This window comes from Thalassophryne amazonica, chromosome 11, assembly GCF_902500255.1.
Source record: "Thalassophryne amazonica chromosome 11, fThaAma1.1, whole genome shotgun sequence".
In the NCBI taxonomy this organism is placed as follows: domain Eukaryota; kingdom Metazoa; phylum Chordata; class Actinopteri; order Batrachoidiformes; family Batrachoididae; genus Thalassophryne; species Thalassophryne amazonica.
The window spans coordinates 7,303,991-7,326,269 of NC_047113.1; the positions used below are offsets into that span (position 1 = coordinate 7,303,991).

A 22,279-nucleotide genomic window follows, 5' to 3' on the forward strand; every position below is an offset into this window, starting at 1 on the left:
CTTTAACATTGAAAACGCCATAGACATGCTAACGCGTTAGCACCGGTCCCATTTTTAAGTTATAAAATACATATATCAACTGTTTCAGGGGATCATAACAGGTCAGTTTAACATAAAAATATAAAATATTACTCACAGACGTATGCTCTTCAGGGTTTTAGTGGGAAAAATTTGGATTAAGTGAAATAAAATCCACAAATCGTAGATCGAAACACTGCTTCGACCTGCGAATCACTGCTTCGATTGGTTCAAGGTTCAAAGCAAAGCCGCGCTGCAGAAAAGTTGATTACAGACCCGCTGCAGGTCTGTAATCAATGCAGAGAAATGATCATTTTCCTGACAAACACCCCCCAAGTGCACAACTGCAAAAAAGCCTACCGGACATGTCTCATGACAAATCGGCCTGACTTTGTTGCAGTAACTAGTAATCAGTGGTGTCTCTGGGTGAAAACATGACTTTTTTCGTGTGTGTGTGTGTGTGTGTGTGTGTGTGTTTGTAACGAGTAACGGCATGGCGCATAGAAGATGTATCAGAGTAGAAGTATGCAATTAAGGTCGGAAATGTATTGAAGTAAAAGTGAAAGTAAGCTGAATTTAAAAAACTCAAGTAAACTACAAAGTCTCCCAAAACGTACTTAAGTACAGTAGTGAAGTATTTTTACTTCGTTACTATACAACACTGCATTAAGGTTTTGTAAAAATGCCACGAGGAAGTAGCCGCAGTGTTTGTGGAAACATCTTTAGTGGCTGTTGAAGCGCTGTCAGATAAAGAATTGGACAAGTTCTTGTCACGCTCTTTTACTGGATTTAAGAAAGTGGACATGTGTTTCCTCTCACACTGCTGACGTCCTCAGTGGCACTTACTGAACCGGTATGTCATGAGCTGCCTGCTGGTCGACGTAAAGTGCTGGGTCGTGCTGTCCTCCCATTCCTTTTTCGAGAAGAAACACTTTCTAATTTCAATCAATCAATCAATCAACGTTTATTATAGAGCCCTTTACAACACCGAAGGTGACCAAAGTGCTTCACAATAAAACAAAAACAATTTAAAATGTATAAGACAATTAAAACAATACATAAATGCACACAACTAAAAGAGGAAAATACATTCAGGTAAAGTGTCACTGTGCTACTGCATGTTGAAAGCCAGTCTGAAAAGATGAGTTTTAAGCCTAGATTTAAAGAGGCCAAAGTCAGTGATGGCGCGCATGTCGGGGGGCAGTTTGTTCCAGAGTCTGGGCCCCGCAACTGAAAATGCCCGATCACCCCAGTGTTTATATTTCACTCGAGGGACGTCCAGCAGGAGCTGATCTGAGGACCTCAAGGCTCTGGTCGAGCTCCGAACCTTCAAGAGCTCGGACAAGTACAAAGGGGCAAGGCCATTGAGGGCTTTAAAAACAAAAAGTAAAATTTTAAAATCAGCTCTAAAAGAAACTGGAAGCCAATGCAATGAAGAAAGGACTGGGGTGATGTGCTGACATCTACGTACGTTTGTTAAAAAACGGGCAGCTGCGTTTTGTACCAGCTGGAGGCGATTCAGACAGGACCGAGGGACTCCAACATAAAGTGCGTTGCAGTAGTCGATCCTTGAACTTCATTCAGACTTCAAGTAAAATATCAGTAAAATAAATAAAATGACTAATTTATTTAGGTGTCATTTCAAACAAATCATACATGTTTTCCATTTAGGCAGTGGAAAGAATATTTTCATTAATTGAAAGATGAAACGTACTCATGGTATATTCCACTGTTGAACTCATGCAAATGTTCTTACCTTTGCACTCATGAGCATTCATTGTGTATAACAGCACCCTGATTATCTCATTACATACAGGGATAACATACACAAATGTGCAACAATTCCTACAGCATTAAATCAAGTTGGGTGTAAATACCCTAAAATTAGACAAATTAAATAATTCTGGTATAACATGATTAAAAAAGAATGGCACAGTTAGAACTGCTTTCCTGTCAAAGCTTTGTGACATGATCAGCCAAGAATTTTAAAGATGTTATGACTAAATTTTCTGTCATTAGATGTCATACCAACACCACACCTGCGGATGTAAACAAAATTCCCCCCTCAGCCACTCCTTCTCAACCTCCCTGCATCAATATATATATACGAGGTCTCTTAGAAAAGTATCTGACCTTTTTATTTTTTTCAAAAACCATATGGATTTGAATCACGTGTGAATGCATCAGCCAACCTTGAACCTTCGTGCGCATGCGTGAGTTTTTTCACGCCTGTCGGTTGTGTCATTCGCCTGTGAGCAGGATTTGTGTGAGCAGTGGTCCACCCCTCTCATCGGATTTTTATTGCGAATAAATGTCTGAACGATTTGGAGCTTTGCTGCATCAAATTTTTCCAGAAACTGTGAGAGACCTCCAGGTGGACACCATTCGGAAAATTCAAATGGCTTTGAGGGACAATTTTATGGGGATTACACAGATTAAGGAGTGCTCCAGCCGGTTTAAAGACCACCCACAGCTGCTGAGAGCGCTCCGAGCGCCGATCGACAGGCTCAAACTCGCTGAAACAGCCAGATCATTTCCAACGTGAAGGCTTTGTTGATCTGGGACGTCATCTGACTTACACAAAAATGGCAGGAGACGTGGACATCAGTACGTTTTCGACACATTCCACTGTTACAGGAGTTTTTTTTCATGGAAAGAAAAGCAGAGGATTGCGCCACCGTGCCGCTCATGGCGCGGGACAAAACCACCTCTGGGTTGGTCTCACAGGGCGGCTTTCAGACGGCTTTCAGACGGCTATCGGTGGGTTTTCAGTCGTGTGACTAACAGAGAAATTGCGGATGAGCCTGGACATGCCAGAACATGTCCTGTGAGGCTTCATCACGGTGTTGCTTTGCGCCATGCGGCACCGCCACGACGCGCAGAATTCCTCCGCTCCTCTTTCCATGACAAAAACTCCTGTAACAGTAGAATGTGCCGTTCATTTCCAAACTGGATGCTGTGTTTTATCCGGGATGTCCTCTGACTAGCACAGGAATTGCGGAAGACGTGGACATCAGCACTTTTTCGGCACACTGAGACAGACGTGCGGAGGAATTCCGCGCGTCACGGTGGAGCCGCATGGCGCAAAGCAACGCCGTGATGAAGCCTCACAGGACATGTTCTGGCATGTCCAGGCTCATCCACAATTTCTCGGTTAGTCACACGACTGAAAACCCACCGACAGCCGTCTGAAGGGACAGACAGTTGGACAGCCATGTACGATCATGTGGCAACGGTTTCGTGCACACTCGTGTGCATGCGCACAAACACATTGCAACCACGTGAGAGGTGCGATACCACATTGCACTCACACAGCAGCGGAAGCAATTAAATGTTGTACAAATGTACATAAATAGAAGAAAATGTGTAAGGACAAAATAATGACAGAGCACAGAGCATTATAAGAACAAGGAATGTACTGTTTAAATGTAAGATAATCATGTTACTGGTAATGATGTTTAATTGATGCTTGATGACTTGACGGTCTGTGTTGGAATTGAGGAAACAAATGGATTTCTTTTTGTCTCTTAAAATGTTTAATTCCTGTTATAAAGAGCAGAGAATATAAGTATTGTTGTCCTTCTGTTCCTTTTTGTTCATGAACCATGCCCATGGAAGTAAACAAGGACTTAATCAACTGACATGAATGAATTGGTGTGCTCACATCATGAACACATCAGTTAGCCACAAGGATGATCCACATGTCCAGCTGTCTCTGGCCAATCGGCGTGCGGTGCTGAGGGACACCGCGTCATGTGGACTATAACTCACGTGGTGGATGTGACATTTGCCCTGCCACCTGGCTGTTCACATGATCAGATAGATATTTTTACATGGGGCAGCCCGGCTGATGGTGTCTGCAGTGTGCACTGATGTGCAGCGGAACGCATTCCAAAGGTGATATGTGTTTTCATTTGTCTCCATGTCAGGAGAGCCTGCCGACACATGTGCATCACGGTGGCTTGTAGAGGGCTGTATGTTCTACATGGGACGATATGTAGAACATGAGTTGCAATGAGACAGCGGTCAGGTGCGACATGATGATTGCCTTGGTGAATGCGCGTGTGATCATCTGACAGGTTTGGCTTTCTGGAGCAGCAAAGCGCTCATATGAAAGGACTCACAGCTTTCCCCTCTCCAGGATGTGGGGCAAATGAGCTGCCCACACTGGTACATGGGTGGGCTGTCAGTCAGGCTGTCATTCAGGCTATCACATGACAGACGGACCATGTGGACGTTGCGATCATGTGTCATGTGAGGTGCAGCAGGCTGATGAGTTGTTTTTATTTTTTATCATGTCATGAGAACCTGCTGACACATGCATCACGGTGGCATGCTGAGAGGTGATGTTCTTCATGGCATGATATGTGTTCTCCAGCTTTGAATTGCAATGACACAGTGGTCAGGTGCTACATGATTGTCTTGGTGAACGTGCGTGTGATCTGACGGCGTTGGTGCACCTGTGTGTGCTGGCATCATATGATTGCCTTGTGGGCGCGCCTGGGCTATGATCGTCAACAATCACGTGTCAGGAGATGTGGCTGTCTGGTAGGATGGCCTTTATATGGGATCTATGTGTGATTCATAGGGGACGATGTTTCTGTAAGTTGACGGTGGGAGCGTCAGCGGGATGTGCAGCACAGGCTGCTGCGTGGTTAGTGTCCGCACAGCCCAGTGCTGTGACCCACAGCTGGAGTAGCTAGGTTTTTATTTTCATCTATGTTGTGGTGGCGTGGGCACGTTGCTGGCCGGTGATTTGATCTCCAGCAGGACACGCTGGATATGCCATGATGGGTGTTCCACAACTGTCAGCTGTTCCATCATGGATGACAGCCGTCCAGATGTGCACGCTGCACTGGGCAGCAATCACACTGCACTCCGGCTGCCTTTCGAGCCTTCGCCACCTCGGCCACACCTCAGCAATGTTGGATTATGGAGAAAGGGGGGACACAACACACTCGCACACCGTTTGTGATGCTTGGTGGGGGGGGTGCACACAACACATTCAAATCCTCCTTTGTACGCCATTCGGCTTCATTCATGTTATGTGTGAAGGGGCCTTAAGTGATGGTTAATGTCTGTTTGGTTTGTTTCTTTCATGGACGTTGTCTCTTTTGCCTTTCAGAGCCTGCAGCTGTACAGCCATCACAAACCTCAGGTGCACAGCATATATGTCCTCTTTTTGTTCCCTGAAGGAAAATGAAGCATGCATTCTGCTTGTTGCATGCGTTTTTGGCACACCGCACTGTTAGTGCGTTACCACGGAAAACATTTGTATCACAGGGGCTGACAGCGGCCATATTTATCTCTGTTAACACCAGATAACCTCATTCACATCCACTGAAATTCAAATACCTCACTGTCTGCTACATCACCATCTGACACACTGGGATTCCATGCATGTGTGTGTGTGTGTGTATGTGTGGGAATACTCGGAGTGTGTAGACTGTGGCTCATCACAGCACTACGGATGATTTATGTTCTCGCCTTTTGACAGCGTCAGGTGAGATATTCCACTTGAAAAAGCTCTTACCTTGCAGACTGACACTGTTTCACCCAAACCCCTATGTTTTATTTTTACAGTTTCTTGAGGACTGGTATTTGGGATCAGGTTACCTTTTGTGATGGCTTTGACCATGAAGGTTGTAATGGTACTGAAAAAGCACTCACTGACGGGACAGACAGCAGCTTTTCACAATCCTGTTTGAAGATGTCAGCTTTAGGTGTGTCTCTTTTTTAATTTGTTTGGCGTTACCGTCTTTGCAACAACAACAAAAAAATGTTCAGAAGTCAAACTTTTCACAAACACATAACAGGCTTGTCTTTGCTGCTGCGGTTGGGCTTTCCCCAGCATAATCTAATTACAAGTGTACCAGGATCTTTTCATGGGATGAGATGTGCATTAAGGACTTGTTCCATAATTAGTTGGGGGATCATGTCGTAAATCTCTGAAGAGTGACGAGGTGCCGAGGAAGAGCTGTTTTATCAGCTGTCTCACATTTGCCTTCAGGCCTGGATGAAGGAATACGAGTCAAATATTAGAAAAAAGTGAAACCAGCCTCTCTTAATAATGGGTTTCTGGATGCTTGTGGCTCATGCTGCTGTGAATGAGTTGATACTAAAATTCAAGAAATGGAAGGTTTTAAAACCAGAAGGCAATAGGTAATATGGTATAGTTATTCAGGTGTGTTGGAGCAGGGAGACAACTAAGAGTGTCAGGAAGGTGGCTCTCGAGGACCGAACTTGGCCACCCCTGGTATAGTTTATAAGTAGGACTAAGAAATCTTTGTTTTCTCAAACATTTTTGTCATTCAGGTTTCTCATTGGTCACCTGGGGTTAGTTGGGGGTTGTTGGCGGCCCCTTCTGGCCACTATAGATCCTGTACTCCCTTGGAACAAAATAATGCCACAATCAAAGTCACTTAAATTATCTTTGTTCCCAATTCTTATAGTGGTTTTATCTTTCTTTAGCATGTCTACATTCATTCATGCAGTCATTCCCAATCCTATTCCTGGGGGACCTCTGACCTGCACATTCTCTGTCTCTATAGTCCATGAGCCAGTCATCAATTTTGACCTAATCGGTACCACTGAAGGTGATTTGAGAGAGATGAAAAGTGTCCAGATTAGGGGTCCCTGGGGACTGGGATTAGGAACCACAGCCTTAATGTATTGAGTTTCTGCAACATAATTGTCTGATTAGTCTTTGCTTGAATGTGTAGTTAAAAGGAAAACCTAATGAGCTGGGCGGTGGTTGTATACGGCGTAGGCCCAGTGGTTTTGTGTGAACCCTGATTGCATCAGTGCAGTGCAGATGCCTGTCAGGAGGACTGACATATTTTAAACTCTAATATACTGGTGTCAGCCCCTGTCTGCTCAAATCTGTGCTGCTGTCTCTCACATGCACTGAAAAAGAGAGACAGACAAAAATGGAGAAAACTTAAAAACTGAAAACAACCAGCTGCACTTTTTCAGTTTTCTCACCCAAATTTAGAGTGTTTGGTTGGTTAATTTAGTTTATCAGACTTAATACAATTTACAGATGTCCCAATCAGAGTCTAAGTTTCTGAACACTGAGTATCTGTGAAATGCTGATACTTTTAAAGTAATTTAGAATGTTTGTTTTTTTTCTGTGTCCCATTTTTTGCTGCTGGTGCTGTTATGCAACAACTTACTTTCTGCTGCCTGCAGAGCTGCATGAAGGAGCAGAGACGAGGTGATTACTAGATTAATCAAAAGGACTACAATATGGATTAGAGTTTATGAAGCTACAGTATATTTATTTGTGTCATTACCGTGTACCCGGATCAGGTTTTTGCTGCCGATCAAATCAGCTCAAATTCTCAGTGTCCTTGAAATAATAATACTTGGTAAAATAGTTTAATTTGAAGTTGTGCATTGAAAAGTGAGTGATAGCCAAAAGATCAAGCAAGTATCCTTCTATTTGTCTCTGTCTCCCTTCCCTTTCCAACTCAAACTATTGAGGGTGCAGCCAGCTGGAGCCTATTGCAGCTTGGGATGGCAGGATGCCACTTCTTCATGCCTGATGTGAATCAGATGCAGAACCATCAGTGTCTTCTGTCCCTAATACCAATCTGATATACAACCCCTGGCAAAAATTATGGAATCACCGGCCTCGGAGGATGTTCATTAAGTTGTTTAATTTTGTAGAAAAAAAGCAGATCACAGACATGACATAAAACTAAAGTAATTTCAAATGGCAGCTTTCTGGCTTTAAGAAACACTAAAATCAGGAAAAAAAAATTGTGGCAGTCAGTAACGGTTACTTTTTTAGACCAAGCACAGGGAAAAAAATCTGGAATCACTCAATTCTGAGGAAAAAATTATGGAATCATGAAAAACAAAAGAACGCTCCAACACATCACTAGTATTTTGTTGCACCACCTCTGGCTTTTATAACAGCTTGCAATCTCTGAGGCATGGACTTAATGAGTGACAAACAGTACTCTTCATCAATCTGGCTCCAACTTTCTCTGATTGCTGTTGCCAGATCAGCTTTGCAGGTTGGAGCCTTGTCATGGACCATTTTCTTCAACTTCCACCAAAGATTTTCAATTGGATTAAGATCCGGACTATTTGCAGGCCATGACATTGACCCTATGTGTCTATTTGCAAGGAATGTTTTCACAGTTTTTGCTCTATGGCAAGATGCATTATCATCTTGAAAAATGATTTCATCATCCCCAAACATCCTTTCAATTGATGGGATAAGAAAAGTGTCCAAAATATCAACGTTAACTTGTGCATTTATTGATGATGTAATGACAGCCATCTCCCCAGTGCCTTTACCTGACATGCAGCCCCATATCATCAATGACTGTGGAAATTTACATGTTCTCTTCAGGCAGTCATCTTTATAAATCTCATTGGAACGGCACCAAACAAAAGTTCCAGCATCATCACCTTGCCCAATGCAGATTCAAGATTCATCACTGAATATGACTTTCATCCAGTCATCCACAGTCCATGATTGCTTTTCCTTAGCCTATTGTAACCTTGTTTTTTTTTCTGTTTAGGTGTTAATGATGGCTTTCGTTTAGCTTTTCTGTATGTAAATCCCATTTCCTTTAGGCGGTTTCTTACAGTTCGGTCACAGACCTTGACTCCAGTTTCCTCCCATTCATTCCTCATTTTGTTTTGTTGTGCATTTTCGATTTTTCAGTCATATTGCTTTAAGTTTTCTGTCTTGACACTTTGATGTCTTCATTGGTCTACCAGTATGTTTGCCTTTAACAACCTTCCCATGTTGTTTGTATTTGGTCCAGAGTTTAGATACAGCTGACTGTGAACAACCAACATCTTTTGCAACATTGCATGATGATTTACCCTCTTTTAAGAGTTTGATAATCCTCTCCTTTGTTTCAATTGACATCTCTTGTGTTGGAGCGATGATTCATGTCAGTCCACTTGGTGCAACAGCTCTCCAAGGTGTGATCACTCCTTTTTAGACTAACGAGCAGATCTGATTTGATGCAGGTGATAGTTTTGGAGATGAAAATTTACAGGGTGATTCCATAATTTATTCCTCAGAATTGAGTGAGTCCATATTTTTTCCCTCTGTTTGGTCTAAAAAAGTAACCGTTACTGACTGACTGACAATTTTTTTTCTTGATTTCTTATAGTGTTTCTTAAAGCCAGAAAGTTGCCATTTGAAATGACTTTAGTTTTGTGTCATGTCTGTGATCTGCTTTTTTTTCTACAAAATTAAACAACTGAATGAACATCCTCCGAGGCCGGCGATTCCATAATTATTGCCAGGGGTTGTATTTTGCCTGTCTTAAAACAACTCATCTCTTATCTGGATGCTGTCTAACGGTCAAACAATTCAAACTGTGAGGTAATTGTTCTATTCCCCCAAAAATGTGCCAGAGAACACTAAAATGCATAAAAATAACGTGTTTGTAAATGTCTGATGTCATAATTTTGGCCAGTATCAGAGTGACACTGATCTGAAATAAGAGATTGTTGCTCCCCTAATTGCAGCACATAAATTATTAAAAATACTGTAAAGTACAAATATTTAACTAAATAAAAAAAGAAGAAAGTTGAACAAACTCAAATACATTTACTTTATGAAACAAAAGATGGCAGAGCTGGTTGTTAAAAGAACAAAATTGTTGCTGGATTGATTTCTGACTTCTGTGGAACCAGCTCCCAATTCAGATCAGGGAGACAGACACCCTCTCTACTTTTAAGATTAGGCTTAAAACTTTCCTTTTTGCTAAAGCTTATAGTTAGGGCTGGATCAGGTGACCCTGAACCATCCCTTAGTTATGCTGCTATAGACTTAGACTGCTGGGGGGTTCCCATGGTGCACTGAGTGTTTCTTTCTCTTTTTGCTCTGTATGCACCACTCTGCATTTAATCATTAGTGATTGATCTCTGCTCCCCTCCACAGCATGTCTTTTTCCTGGTTCTCTCCCTCAGCCCCAACCAGTCCCAGCAGAAGACTGCCCCTCCCTGAGCCTGGTTCTGCTGGAGGTTTCTTCCTGTTAAAAGGGAGTTTTTCCTTCCCACTGTCGCCAAGTGCTTGCTCACAGGGGGTCGTTTTGACCGTTGGGGTTTTTCCGTAATTACTGTATGGCCTTGCCTTACAATATAAGGAGCCTTGGGGCAACTGTTTGTTGTGATTTGGCGCTATATAAATAAAATTTATGTGATTTGATTTGACTTCTGTATTGAGCAAATGATGAAAATCATACAGAGTTAGTGTCAGGAGCAATCAAATGTTATTATTGTATCCTTTTCAACACACAATTTCTAATTTAGGACACAATATTTTAAGTACTTTGAACTGTAGAGTTGATTTAATCACAAATTTTGAGTTGGACAAATATAATAAGTCACTTTGCTTAAATCGGCACTGTAAAGATGAGGAAAGTCAAAAGGTCTGTGCAGCATCGCTGTCCTGCTTCGTGTGCATTCTCTCAGGTTTTGTGTGTGTTTGTGCATGCATGTGTGTGTATATCTAATACTTGCCAGATGTCATTTGTCGTCTAACAGCTGTGCCTCACCTGCTGCCACAGGTCCATAATAAACACAGTGAGCATGCAGAGGCCCGTGGCATGTGGGATGTTCTCAGACGTGACACAAGTCAAATTCTGCTTTCTGATCTCAGTGAGGTAGTGATGTCGTCTTTATGTCACATAACAGGTTCAGTGTGTGTGTGTGTGTGTGCAACACTGTAACTCTGTGTTATGGCACAATTGCACCAAGCTACAGTGAAGTTAACCATGGACTGAGTAATTGTTTATTTAATCATTGAATCTTGGAATGCTGATCAACAACTCAATGTTTCCTCACAGCTTCAGACATATTTAAATTAATGTTGTTAATGTTTGTTACAGTAAGGTGATAACGATGATCCCCACAAATGGCCAAAACACTTAAAGTGTAGGTGACGCCATATGTAATTTTTTTTAGAGTATTTAAGACTAAAATTAAACAAATTGATCATTTCCTGGTGCACAGTTGCTGAAGAGATATACGAGGTCTGTCAATAAAGTATAGGTCCTTTTTATTTTTTTCAAAAACTATATGGATTTCATTCATATGTTTTTACGTCAGACATGCTTGAACCCTCGTGCGCATGCGTGAGTTTTTCCACGCCTGTCGGTGACGTCATTCGCCTGTGAGCACTCCTTGTGGGAGGAGTCGTCCAGCCCCTCGTCGGAATTCCTTTGTCTGAGAAGTTGCTGAGAGACTGGCCCTTTGTTTGATCAAAATGTTTTCTAAACCTGTGAGACACATCGAAGTGGACACGGTTCGAAAAATTAAGCTGGTTTTCGGTGAAAATTTTAACGGCTGATGAGAGATTTTGAGGTGATACTGTCACTTTAAGGACTTCCCACAGAGCGAGACATCGTGCAGCGCTCTCAGGCGGCGTCGTCAGCCTGTTTCAAGCTGAAAACCTCCACATTTCAGGCTCTATTGATCCAGGACGTCGTGAGAGAACAGAGAAGTTTCAGAAGAAGTCGGTTTCAGCATTTTATCTGGATATTCCACTGTTAAAGGAGATTTTTTTAATGAAAGACGTGCGGGCGGATTGCAGCGTCGGCTCGCAGCCACCGCGACGCTCCGCCACAGGAAAAACACCTCTGTTGGAAGCCTTAAGGACAAGTTGGAACATGTCCAGCTGTTAAACAATTTATCATATACTCACTCCACTGAAAGCCATCAAAAGCCGCCTGTATTTTACAAATGGTTATCAACACGGAGGTGTTTTTCCTGTGCCGCCGCACCGCTCCGGCTGTGTCCCGACGCGCGGACCCGGCCGCATGTCTTTCATTAAAAAAAATCTCCTTTAACAGTGGAATATCCGGATAAAATGCTGAAACCGACTTCTTCTGAAACTTCTCTGTTCTCTCACGACGTCCTGGATCAATAGAGCCTGAAATGTGGAGGTTTTCAGCTTGAAACAGGCTGACGACGGCGCATGAGAGCGCTGCACGACGTCTCGCTCCGTGGGAAGTCCTTAAAGCAACAGTATCACCTCAAAATCTCTCATCAGCCGTTAAAATTTTCACCGAAAACCAGCTTAATTTTTCGAACCGTGTCCACTTCGATGTGTCTCACAGGTTTAGAAAAAATTTTGATCAAAAAAAGCGCCAGTCTCTCAGCAACTTCTCAGACAAAGGACTTCCGACGAGGGGCTGGACGACTCCTCCCACAAGGAGTGCTCACAGGCGAATGACGTCACCGACAGGCGTGGAAAAACTCACGCATGCGCACAAGGGTTCAAGCATGTCTGACGTAAAAACATATGAATGAAATCCATATAGTTTTTGAAAAAAATAAAAAGGACCTATACTTTATTGACAGCCCTCGAATATTCAGATTTTGAACTGCACACCAATAAAAACCAGGAACTTCCTGGTGAGTCCCGACACTGAAGAAGAAGGAGGAAGTGATATTAACACCAGAACCATTATCTAAATAGCTCCATTAATTTATGGATTTTTACAAGCTACTGACAGCCCCGTTTCCACTGAGTGGTTCAGGTCCATGATGCGCCATGTTTTCAGTGTCAGAACAATTAATTCTCACCAGCAGAATCCTTTTGATTGGCAGGTGGAACACTTATATTGATGAGCGGGCAAGCATGGTGTCTGCAGCTTCTCCACTCAACACGGAGGCAAAACTGAGTATTTTCAGATTATTTTATTTCATTTTATTGTTTTGTGGATCATGGGATGATGTTGTTGCGAGACTGAGATGTTATGAGCAGATGAGGAACTAGGAGTCTTTAATTTACAGCGCAAAGCGGCTCATTAACAACTGAAACTTGATCCATCAGCCGCAATAACGGATTACTGCCGGCGCTGTAACCTGGCACCAAACTCCCATGTGACAAATGGACTTTTCTTCAGCCAGGACAGAAGGAATTAAATTATTTTCAGATGTCATTTTGTAAAAGTGAATAACTTTAAAGATGATCTCACTGAAACGGACAGGTAAGACTATATTATTTACTCCTTGTGTAAATTGATTAAATGTTTAATAATAATGTGTTACACTACTAACATACAGTACACTAACTGTATTCAAGAAGGAAACAATATTTATTTTAAAAATAACTGATATTTTCAGTCCCTCATGTCTTTTTTTAGATTTGAAATGTATGTACCTGTTGGACAACTGGAAAAGTACTGCAGATGTGGTGAGGGAGACAGCTAGGACAGTACTGGGTGTGACATCTGGACAGTGGAAGGAAGACAAGGAGACTTGGTGGTGGAATGAAGAGGACCAGGAAAGCATAAGGAGAAAGAGGTTGGCGAAAAAGTTTTGGGATAGTCGGAGAGATGAAGAAAGTAGACAGGAGTACAAGGAGATGTGGCGTAAGGTGACAAAAGAAGTGGCGAAAGTGAAGGAAAAGGCATATTGTGAGCTGTATGAGAAGTTGAATAGTGAGGAAGGAGAAAAGGACTTGTACCAATTGGTCAGACAAATGGACAGAGCTGGAAAGAATGTGCAGCAGGTTCAGGTGGTAAAAGATGCACATGGTAATGTGCTGACAAGTGAGGAGTGTGTGCTGAGAAGGTGGAGGGAATATTTTGAGGAGCTGATGAATGAAGAAAATGAGCGAGAGCAAAGGCTGGATGATGTGGTGAGAGTAAATCAGGAAGTACAAGAGATCCAATAAGGAAGAAGTAAAGGGCTGTTATGAAGAGGATGAAGAGTGGAAAGGCAGTTGGTCAAGATGACATTCCAGTGGCGGCATGGAAATGTCTAGGAGAGATGGCAGTAGAGTTTCTTACCAGATTGTTTAATAAAATCTTGGAAAGTGAACAGATGCTTGGGGAGTGGAGACAAAGTATGCTAGGTCCTATTTTCAAGAACAAGGATGATGTGCAGAGCTGCAGTAACTACAAAGGCATAAAGTTGATCAGCCACGGCATGAAGTTATGGGAAAGAGTAGAAGCTAGGCTTAGAAAACACGTGAAGATCTGTAAGGAGCGATATGGTTTCATGCAGAGAAAGAGCACTACAGATGCAATGTTTGCTCTGAGAATACTGTTGGAGAAGTACAGAGAAGGCCAGAAAGCGCTACATTGTGTGTTTGTTGACTTAGAAAAAGCTTATGATAGGGTGCCAAGAGAAGAGCTGTGGTATTGTATGAGGAAGTCTGGAGTGGCAGAGAAGTATGTTAGGGTAGTGCAGGACATGTACAAGAATAGTGTGACAGTGGTGAGATGCGCAGTAGGAATGACAGACTCATTCAAGGTGGAGGTGGGATTACACCAAGGATCAGCTCTGAGTCCTTTCTCGTTTGCAATATTGATGGACAGGTTGACAGATGAGATCAGACAGGAGTCCCCATGAACTATGATGTTTGCAGATGACATTGTGATCTGTAGTGAGAGTAGAGAGCAAGTTGAATCTAGTCTGGAGAGGTGGAGATATGCTTTGGGGAGCAGGGGAATGAAAGTCAGTAGAAGCAAGACTGAGTACATGTGTGTGAATGAGAGGGAGCCCAGTGGAATAGTGCAGTTACAAGGAGTAGAAGTGGTGAAAGTAGATGAGTTTAAATATTTGGGGTCAACTGTTCAAAGTAATGGAGAGTGTGGAAGAGAGGTGAAGAAGAGAGTGCAGGCAGGGTGGAGTGGGTGGAGAAAGGTGGCAGGAGTGATTTGTGACCGAAGAATATCAGCAAGAGTGAAGGGGAAAGTTTACAAAACAGTAGTGAGACCAGCTATGTTGTACAGTTTAGAGACAGTGGCACTAACAAAAAGACAGGAGACGGAGCTGAAGATGTTGAGATTCTCTTTGGAAGTGACAAGAATGGACAAGATTAGGAATGAACATATCAGAGGGACAGCTCAGGTGGGACGGTTTGGAGACCAAGTCAGAGAGGCGAGATTGAGATGGTTTGGACATGTGCAGAGGAGGGACCCAGGGTATATAGGGAGAAGGATGCTGAGGATGGAGCCACCAGACAGGAGGAGAAGAGGGAGACCAAAGAGGAGGTTTATGGATGTGCTGAGAGAGGACATGCAGGTGGTTGGTGTGACAGAGGAAGATACAGAGGACAGGGTGAGATGGAAACAATTGATCTGCTGTGGCGACCCCTAACGGGAACAGCCGAAAGACAAAAAAAAAGAAATGTATGTGCCTGTTTCTTAGAGGAAAAAAAAATAAAAAATCCACACTTCCTCATCACTTTTTTTTTATCCTGATGTCACATATAGTAATTTTTTTAAATCAATTGATTATGACCAAAGAGCTGCCAAAAAAAAAGTTTATCATCTCCACCGGCATGGCTTGCATGCATTATTTATTTATTTCTTTTATAATCACCATTTTGTGTTCTGAACTCTGCCAATATCATCACTGTTGTCAGACTGAAGGTTTTCTTCCCAGGATTAGTCTCCCTCATTGTGGTCGAAATAAGGCTCAAAACATTAAGGCTGCGCCCCCACAACTGCTTCAGAATCACCTTCAGACTGGACTTAAAAAAAAAAAAAAAAAAGCTCCACATTAGAAAAAAAAAAATCGTCCGTAAACAGCTCAACCTCTGCCGTCTTTGCAATTGATTTGGGCTTGAATCAGCAGGGGCCCTTCTCTCGATGATGTAGGAACAATATGGCCACGGCTGAGGGCTGAAATAGAGCGCAGGCTTCAGACAGCTGTTTATCCTTCACCCCTGCACTTATCAACTTTTATTGTTCAGGATTATTTAAAATATCAACATTTCATCATTTTTAGTGATTATTTGTGCACATTTTTTGTGTCACCTACACTTTAAAGTTTGTCTGAAATGCGGTTCTAATCGGGTGGTTCTCTCACAGCTTCCTTTGACATTAGGAACAAAAAAAAAATTATATACAGTATATATATATATATATATATATACGAGGTCTCTTAGATAATAAACCGACCCTTTTATTTTTTTTTTTAACTATATGGATTTGAATGACATGCGATTACACCAATCATGCTTGAACCCTCGTGCGCATGCGTGAGTTTTTTCACGCGTCGGTGACGTCATTTCCCTGTGGGCAGGCCTTGAGTGAGATGTGGTCCCGCCCTCTCAGCTGAATTCCTTTGTTTCACACGCTGCTCGAGACAGCGCGCGTTGCTTTATCAAAATTTTTTCTGGACCTGTGAGGAATATCCGAGTGGACACTATTCGAGAAATTAAGCTGGTTTTCTGTGAAAAGTTTAACGGCTGATGAGAGATTATGGGGTGTTTCTGTCGGTGTAAGGACTTCCCACGGAGCGGGACGTCCTGCAGCGCTTCCAGGCGCTGTTGTCGGCCTGTTTCGAGCTGAAAACATCCTAATTTAAGGCTTAATTCACCCAGGACATCGTGAGAGAACAGAGAAGATTCAGAAGAGGCCGGCATGAGGTTTCCGTGACGACTCGGCAAATCTGTGTGCGCCGCGACAGGAAAAACACCTCCGTGTTGAAAACCATTTGTAGAATTCAGGCGGTTTTTAATGGCTTTCAACAAGTGAGTAACTGAGAAATTGTTTAACAGCTTGGCCATGTTCCAACTTGCCCGTTAAGATTTCCAATGGAGGTGTTTTTCCTGCCGCGACCCCCCGCGGTCGGGTCTAGCCCGACATGCGACTCTGCCCGCACGTTCTTTCATTACAAAATGACCGTTAACAATGGAATGTCCGAATAAACTCCTCATGCCGACTTCTTCTGAAAGTTCTCTGTTCTCTGACGACTTACTGCGTCAACAGAGCCTGAAATGTGGAAGTTTTCAACTTGAAACGGCAAGACGCTGCCGCCTCGAAGCGCAGATCGCCGTCAGGCGCCGTGGACCGTCCTTAAAGCGACACTACCAGACCAAAATCTCTCATCAGCCGTTAAAATTTTTACCGAAAACCAGCTGAATTTATTGAATGGTGTCCACTCAGTTGTGCCTTACAGTTTTGAAAAAATTTTTATCAAACAAAGCAACAGTCTCTGAGCCATTCCTAAACAATGAAAAAAATCGACGAGCGGGTGGACGACTCCCCACTCAAAGACTGCCCACAGGCGAATGACGTAACCGACAGGCATGAAAAAACTCTCGCATACCCACGAGGGTTCAAGCATGTCTGATGTAATCACACGTGATTCAAATCCATATGGTTTTTGAAAAAAATAATAAGGTCGGATACTTTTCTAATAGACCTCGTATAGAGAGAGAGAGAACTGGGTAAATGTTTTAGACATCTCAAAGTCATAATAAAAGCAGTTTGATGCCCCTCACCCCATGTCAACACAAACTGAGTTCCAACAAAATGAATATATGAGCTGTATTGTTTTTTAATTCCACAATAATAATAACAACAACAACAAGAGCAGTCAGAGATTTCTGACATCCACAAATCCGGATCTGGATCACCTCCAAAATTCAGTGGAGTCTTCCATGCCCTTATATCTATCTATGGTGCAAATTTGGTGAGAATCCATGGAGTAGTTTTTACGTAATCCTTCAAAGACTATATAAAGTGAAATCTTTACCTAGAATCCGGATTTGGATCCGAAACCTCCAAAATTTAGTGGAGTCTTCCATGGCATAATATCTATCTGTGTTGATTCTGTCAAAATAGGTGGAGTAGTTTTGACGTTATCCTAATATATATATATATATATATATATATATATATACGAGGTCTGTCCATAAAGTATAGGTCCTTTTTATTTTTTTCAAAAACTATATGGATTTCATTCATATGTTTTTACGTCAGACATGCATGAACCCTCATGCGCATGCGTGAGTTTTTCCACGCCTGTCGGTGACGTCATTCGCCTGTGAGCACTCCGTGTGGGAGGAGTCGTCCAGCCCTCGTCGGAATTCCTTTGTCTGAGAAGTTGCTGAGAGACTGGCGCTTTGTTTGATCAAAATTTTTTCTAAACCTGTGAGACACATCGAAGTGGACATGGTTCGAAAAATTAAGCTGGTTTTCAGTGAAAATTTTAACGGCTGATGAGAGATTTTGAGGTGACACTGTCGCTTTAAGGACTTCCCACAGTGCGAGACGTCGCACAGCGCTCTCAGGCGGCGTCATCAGCCTGTTTCAAGCTGAAAACCTCCACATTTCAGGCTCTATTGATCCAGGACGTCGTGAGAGAACAGAGAAGTTTCAGAAGAAGTCGGTTTCAGCATTTTATCCGGATATTCCACTGTTAAAGGAGATTTTTTTAATGAAAGACGTGCGGACGGGTCCGCGCGTCGGCTCGCAGCCGCCGCGACGCTCCGCCACAGGAAAAACACCTCCGTTGGAAGCCTTAAGGACAAGTTGGAACATGTCATGCTGTTAAACAATTTCTCATATACTCACTCCACTGAAAGCCATCAAAAGCCGCCTGGATTTTACAAATGGTTATCAACACGGAGGTGTTTTTCCTGTGCCGCCGCTCCGCGCCGGCTGCGTCCCGACGCGCGGACCCGTCCGCACGTCTTTCATTAAAAAATCTCCTTTAACAGTGGAATATCCAGATAAAATGCTGAAACCGACTTCTTCTGAAACTTCTCTGTTCTCTCACGACGTCCTGGATCAATAGAGCCTGAAATGTGGAGGTTTTCAGCTTGAAACAGGCCGATGACGCCGCCTGAGAGCGCAGCGCGACATCTTGCACCGTGGGAAGTCCCTAAAGTGACAGTGTCACCTCAAAATCTCTCATCAGCCGTTAAAATTTTCACTGAAAACCAGCTTAATTTTTCGAACCGTGTCCACTTCGATGTGTCTCACAGGTTTAGAAAAAATTTTGATCAAACAAAGCGCCAGTCTCTCAGCAACTTCTCAGACAAAGGAATTCCGACGAGGGGCTGGACGACTCCTCCCACAAGGAGTGCTCACAGGCGAATGACTTCACCGACAGGCGTGGAAAAACTCACGCATGCGCACGAGGGTTCATGCATGTCTGACGTAAAAACATATGAATGAAATCCATATAGTTTTTGAAAAAAATAAAAAGGACCTATACTTTATGGACAGCCCTCGTGTGTGTATATATATATATATATATATATATATATATATATATACACACACATTCTCTTTATCTGTCTATTCTATTTATGTTACAGAATTCAGCTTAACCGTTATTGCTAGAAATAATCTGTAAATCTATTACAGAATTCACCTTTAATCATTATTGCTAGACACTTTAATTCTTTATGGTTACTGGGCTAATGCTTTAATGTATTCTTCATTTATCTATTACAGAATTGAGCTATAATCATTATTGCTAGAAATCTTAGACAAAAGATCTTTCACTTTAATTCTTTATGGTTACTGGGCAACCAATGATTTAATACTTTAATCTATTGTATTTATCTATTACAGAATTCAGCTTTAATCGTTATTGCTTGAAATCTTAGACAAATCTATTCCCTTTATCTACACTCAACAAAAATATAAATGCAACACTTTTGGTTTTGCTCCCATTTTGTATGAGATGAACTCAAAGATCTAAAACTTTTTCCACATACACAATATCACCATTTCCCTCAAATATTGTTCACAAACCAGTCTAAATCTGTGATAGTGAGCACTTCTCCTTTGCTGAGATAATCCATCCCACCTCACAGGTGTGCCATATCAAGATGCTGATTAGACACCATGATTAGTGCACAGGTGTGCCTTAGACTGTCCACAATAAAAGGCCACTCTGAAAGGTGCAGTTTTATCACACAGCACAATGCCACAGATGTCGCAAGATTTGAGGGAGCGTGCAGTTGGCATGCTGACAGCAGGAATGTCAACCAGAGCTGTTGCTCGTGTATTGAATGTTCATGTCTCTACCATAAGCCGTCTCCAAAGGCGTTTCAGAGAATTTGGCAGTACATCCAACCAGCCTCACAACCGCAGACCACGTGTAACCACACCAGCCCAGGACCTCCACATCCAGCATGTTCACCTCCAAGATCGTCTGAGACCAGCCACTCGGACAGCTGCTGAAACAGTCGGTTTGCATAACCAAAGAATTTCTGCACAAACTGTCAGAAACCGTCTCAGGGAAGCTCATTTGCATGCTCGTCGTCCTCATCAGGGTCTCGACCTGACTCCAGTTCGTCATCGTAACCGACTTGAGTGGGCAAATGCTCACATTCGCTGGTGTTTGGCACGTTGGAGAGATGTTCTCTTCACGGATGAATCCTGGTTCACACTGTTCAGGGCAGATGGCAGACAGCATGTGTGGCGTCGTGTGGGTGAGCGGTTTTCTGATGTCAATGTTGTGGATCGAGTGGCCCATGGTGGCAGTGGGGTTATGGTATGGGCAGGCGTCTGTTATGGATGAAGAACACAGGTGCATTTTATTGATGGCATTTTGAATGCACAGAGATACCGTGACAAGATCCTGAGACCCATTGTTGTGCCATCCAAGAACATCACCTCATGTTGCAGCAGGATAATGCACGGCCCCATGTTGCAAGGATCTGTACACAATTCTTGGAAGCTGAAAATGTCCCAGTTCTTGCATGGCCGGCATACTCACCGGACATGTCACCCATTGAGCATGTTTGGGATGCTCTGGACCGGCGTATACGACAGCGTGTACCAGTTCCTGCCAATATCCAGCAACTTCGCACAGCCATTGAAGAGGAGTGGACCAACATTCCACAGGCCACAACTGACAACCTGATCAACTCTATGCGAAGGAGATGTGTTGCACTGCATGAGGCACATGGTGGTCACACCAGATACTGACTGGTATCCCCCCCCAATAAAACAAAACTGCACCTTTCAGAGTGGCCTTTTATTGTGGGCAGTCTAAGGCACACCTGTGCACTAATCATGGTGTCTAATCAGCATCTTGATATGGCACACCTGTGAGGTGGGATGGATTATCTCAGCAAAGGAGAAGTGCTCACTATCACAGATTTAGACTGGTTTGTGAACAATATTTGAGGGAAGTGGTGATATTGTGTAAGTGGAAAGTTTTAGATCTTTGAGTTCATCTCATACAAAATGGGAGCAAAACCAAAAGTGTTGCATTTATATTTTTGTTGAGTGTATTTATCTATTACATAATTCAGCTTTAAACATTATTGCCAGAAATCTTAGGAAAAAAAACAACTTTCACTTTAATTCTTTATGGTTACTGGGCACCATAAATTTAATTTAATTTTATACTTATTTAATTTAATTTAATGCTTTAATCTATTTTCTTTAGCGCTTACAGAATTCAGCTTTAATCATTATTGCTAGAATTCTTAGACAAAAAGAACTTAATATGTGTGTGATGCTTTAATCTAGTGTGTGTGTGTGTGTGTGTGTGTGTACACGTGTGTCACGCGTGTCACGCACGTGTGCTTTCAGCTCAAAGGCTCCAAAGACATCCCCCTTGGTGCCCCCAGTCACCGTACCAAGTTTGGTGTTGATCGTTTATGGCCCAGTCACACGGCATACAATGATTCCTGAGCGAAGGGCAAAAAGTAAAAAAAAAGTCACAATTCGTTGAGAAAAGGTGGACGAAGGACCTTTATCACTGAATAGCCTGCGAAGCAAGAATACAAAAGGGATGACAGAGGAACTTAACAAAACCGAAGCTAACGATCTTGACGCTTTAAACGAAATGCTCCTGGAGCAACAGCTGTATCATGTTACTAAGCTATATATATATATATATATATATATATATATATATATATATATATATATATACACACACACACACACACACATTGATTTATAACAGAAAACTGTCAAAACAGGGAATAAATATAAGTGTAAAGATGATTGAATATATCAGAGCAGTAAATTGATCAGTCCGTGTGAACACTGCGCATTGACTCTCCATGTGCAGTTATTTCTGTGAGCTGCAGCTGATCCACAATCTGAATTCTGTCTTCCAGAACAGCTCTTTATATAATCATCTGAATTATCTACCTGTTGCCACATTTACAGAAGGGCTGGATTCTCATTCCTACACTCATATTGTTATATTTAATAAAAAATAATAAGCGCACACAGGAGCTGCAGCTGTCGCTGCATTTAAGTACAGTCGGAAATTACACAACTTTGTCGTTTCAAATTCAGCAGTTGCTTGTGGCAAAATAATTAATTGTATCCACACAAAAGATTAATTCTTCCCTATATACGGTGCCTGAGCCCAATGAAGCTGACCCCCCACCCAGATTAAAAAAAATAAAAAATCCAAGCAAGCAGGCTGAGTTTGCCCAGTAATTTCCGACGGTACATGAACGCAGCAGTAGCAGCGCTCACAAACCGGCTTCTGCACTGTGTGAAAACATTCAGCTGTTCGAACAAAGTCAAACTAAACACTAACATTA

At 42.5% G+C, this 22,279-nt stretch overlaps 1 protein-coding gene across 1 annotated transcript in view; it reads left to right on the plus strand.

The window, feature by feature from the left end:
- The window catches only part of LOC117520582 (calcium uptake protein 3, mitochondrial-like), a 103,360-nt gene that overhangs the window by 34,432 nt on the left and 46,649 nt on the right, over nucleotides 1-22,279 (plus strand). Inside the window, exons 8-9 of the mRNA XM_034181895.1 lie at nucleotides 5,144-5,191; nucleotides 10,566-10,661. Of these exons, the coding sequence (XP_034037786.1) occupies nucleotides 5,144-5,191; nucleotides 10,566-10,661 (144 nt within the window). The remainder of the gene's footprint in view (nucleotides 1-5,143; nucleotides 5,192-10,565; nucleotides 10,662-22,279) is intronic.